Source organism: Apteryx rowi, unplaced genomic scaffold (assembly GCF_003343035.1).
Source record: "Apteryx rowi isolate R43461 unplaced genomic scaffold, aptRow1 scaffold_1017, whole genome shotgun sequence".
In the NCBI taxonomy this organism is placed as follows: domain Eukaryota; kingdom Metazoa; phylum Chordata; class Aves; order Apterygiformes; family Apterygidae; genus Apteryx; species Apteryx rowi.
Window position 1 is genome coordinate 2,332 of NW_020447217.1, and position 2,360 is coordinate 4,691.

General features: G+C 70.8%; 1 protein-coding gene across 1 annotated transcript in view; it reads right to left on the reverse strand.

Moving 5' to 3' along the window:
* Positions 1-286: 286 nt before the first annotated feature.
* AP1M2 (adaptor related protein complex 1 subunit mu 2) overlaps positions 287-2,360 on the reverse strand; it is a gene marked incomplete at its 3' end in the record, with an annotated part of 4,287 nt that continues 2,213 nt past the window's right edge. The window contains exons 2-10 of the mRNA XM_026064750.1: positions 1,990-2,146; positions 1,846-1,913; positions 1,634-1,764; positions 1,388-1,535; positions 1,167-1,293; positions 924-1,066; positions 742-813; positions 533-703; positions 287-412 (exon numbers count right to left, since the gene is read on the reverse strand). Coding sequence (XP_025920535.1) covers positions 287-412; positions 533-703; positions 742-813; positions 924-1,066; positions 1,167-1,293; positions 1,388-1,535; positions 1,634-1,764; positions 1,846-1,913; positions 1,990-2,146 — 1,143 coding nt within the window. The remainder of the gene's footprint in view (positions 413-532; positions 704-741; positions 814-923; positions 1,067-1,166; positions 1,294-1,387; positions 1,536-1,633; positions 1,765-1,845; positions 1,914-1,989; positions 2,147-2,360) is intronic.

The window sequence follows — 2,360 nt, forward strand, 5'->3', positions numbered from 1 at the left end:
GGGGACACGAGGGGGACGCCAGGACAAGGGGACACAAGGGGGGGGATGCTCTTATGGGAGGGGGACACCGGGACGAGGGGTCACAAGGGGATGGGAGGAGGGGGACATGGGACGGGACGCTCTTATGGGAGGGGGATGCCAGGACAAGGGGGATGCAAGGGGGACGCTGGGACGAGGGGACACGAGGAGGGGGACACGGGACAGGACGCTCTCACGGGAGGGGGACACGAGGGGGACGCCGGGACGAGGGGGACGCGAGGGCGGCCGGCCCCATCCCGCTCGGCACCTGGATTCCCGAGACGGTGAAGTAGGGGATCTCGAAGCGGACGGAGATGGGCGGCCGCCCCTCGTCCTCCTCCTTCTCCACGCTGGGGAGCCCGAAGTGGGCGCGCATCAGGTGCTCCTTGCCCCCCTGCGCGGGCACCGCCGGTGACCCCCCTGCCACGGGGACCGCGGGGACCCCGGCGTCCGGGCCCTGCGCACCGGCATGGGACGGGACAGCACGGGATGGGACGGGACGGTCACGGCTCACCGGGAAGGACTTGATGGTCCAGATGACGACGTTCTTCTCCGGCAGGTACTTGGCGGAGCCCACGCTGGTCTTGAACTTGGGCGAGTCGGCGTCGCTGGGCACCGGCACGGCGATCTCCACCCCGTTGGCCACCGACTGCTTCTTGAACTGCCCCTTGGCGGCCCCGCTCACCTGGGCGCGACGGGCGAGGAGGGCGTTGGGGGTCTCACCTTGACCATGATCTCCACCCGGCTGTGGGAGAACTTCTCGATGACCGACTCGATCCAGATGAGCGGCTTCACCTTGGGGCGCACGGAGGAGGAGGAGGAGGAGGAGGAGGAGGAAGAGGAGGCTCATTCCCGCCCCCATCCCGCTCCCCCCTCCCGGCGAGGGCCCCGGCGTCTGGGCCCACCTGGGTGTTGAGGCGGTAGGACATGAGCTCGAAGTCGCCGTCGGGGGGCACGAAGGAGATGGTGCGGTCGTTGTCGAAGCGCGAGAGCCGCACGCACTGGTGGAACTTGACGTCCTCCAGCTCCACCGACTTGTTCTTGCCCCCTGGGAGCGGAGCGGGATGGGCTCAGGCGGGGACGGGGACGGGGATGGGGATGGGGATGGGGACGGGGATGGGGACGGGGCGCCCGGCGCCCGCACTCACGTCCCGTCAGCTCGAAGAGGACGCGGTCGTTCAGGCCCAGGCGCAGCTCGGGCATCCCCGAGAGGAACACCTTCAGCTTGATGGTGCCCACCACCTCGCTGAGCAGCACGCTGCCGTTGGCGCTCACCTGCGGGGCGGCGGCAGCCCCGTCACCGGCCCCCGGCCCCCAAAGCCCCCGCGGCCGGCGGAGTCTCCCCCCCACACCCCAACCCCGGCCCTACCAGCAGGTTCACGGACTCGATGACGTCGATGAAGACCTCGTTCTTCTTGTACTTGATGCCTTCGGACCGCCAGGACACGGCGTTGGTGACGGTGGTGGGGACGCGTGACTTCCCCGTGTCCAGCTTGTTGCCCTCCTGGGTGATGTACCTGCAGCCGGGGGGGTTGGGGGTGGGGGGTGAGGAGGGTCCCGGCGCCCCCCCCACCCCGCCGGGGGGCCGCCCCCCCCCCCCCCCAGCCCCGCTCACTCCTGCAGGATCTTGCTGTCGGTGGTCTGCGGGAAGCCGAAGTCCATCAGCTCGTCCAGCAGCTCGTAGACGATGACGAAGTTGTCCCGGATGCTCTCCTCCTCCAGCTCCTTGAAGTACTCGGAGAAGACCTGGGGGGGGGATGGATAGATAGGGGTCACCGTCGGCGGAGCGCCGGCCCCCCGCCGCCCCCCAACCCCAACGGGTCTCACCTCCACCACCTTGTAGAGGAAGGCGTAGACCAGGGAGGCGTTGGCGTTCTTCTTGGTGGCGGCCACCACTGGGGCGCCGGCTAAGGAAAGGGGCAGGGCGGGGGGCGGCGGGGGCCGGCGGGGGCCGCGGCCCGGCAAGGATACGGTAGAGGTTGGCGTGCTTGATCCAGAGGAAGTGGACTTTGCCGTGGGTCAGCAGCGGCGCCAGGGCTCCCTCCTCCTCCCTCTGCAGCAGCAGGGCCATGAAGTGCTCGATCTCGGCCATGCTCACGTCGCCCTTGTAGTTCCGGCTGATCAGGGGCTGCGGGGCGACGGGGCTCAGCCGGGGCCGGGGGGGGCTGCTGCACCGTGACCCCCCCCCCGGCCGTGCTGCCCCCGCCGGACCCCCGGGCTGGGGCGGCAGGGGCAGGTTGGGGGTTGGTGGGGAGCAGGACCCCCATGGACCTCGCACCGCGGGGAGTCGGGGGTCCCTCGCCTGGACGCCGGGGCCCCCAGCCCGGATGCCAGGGCCCCTC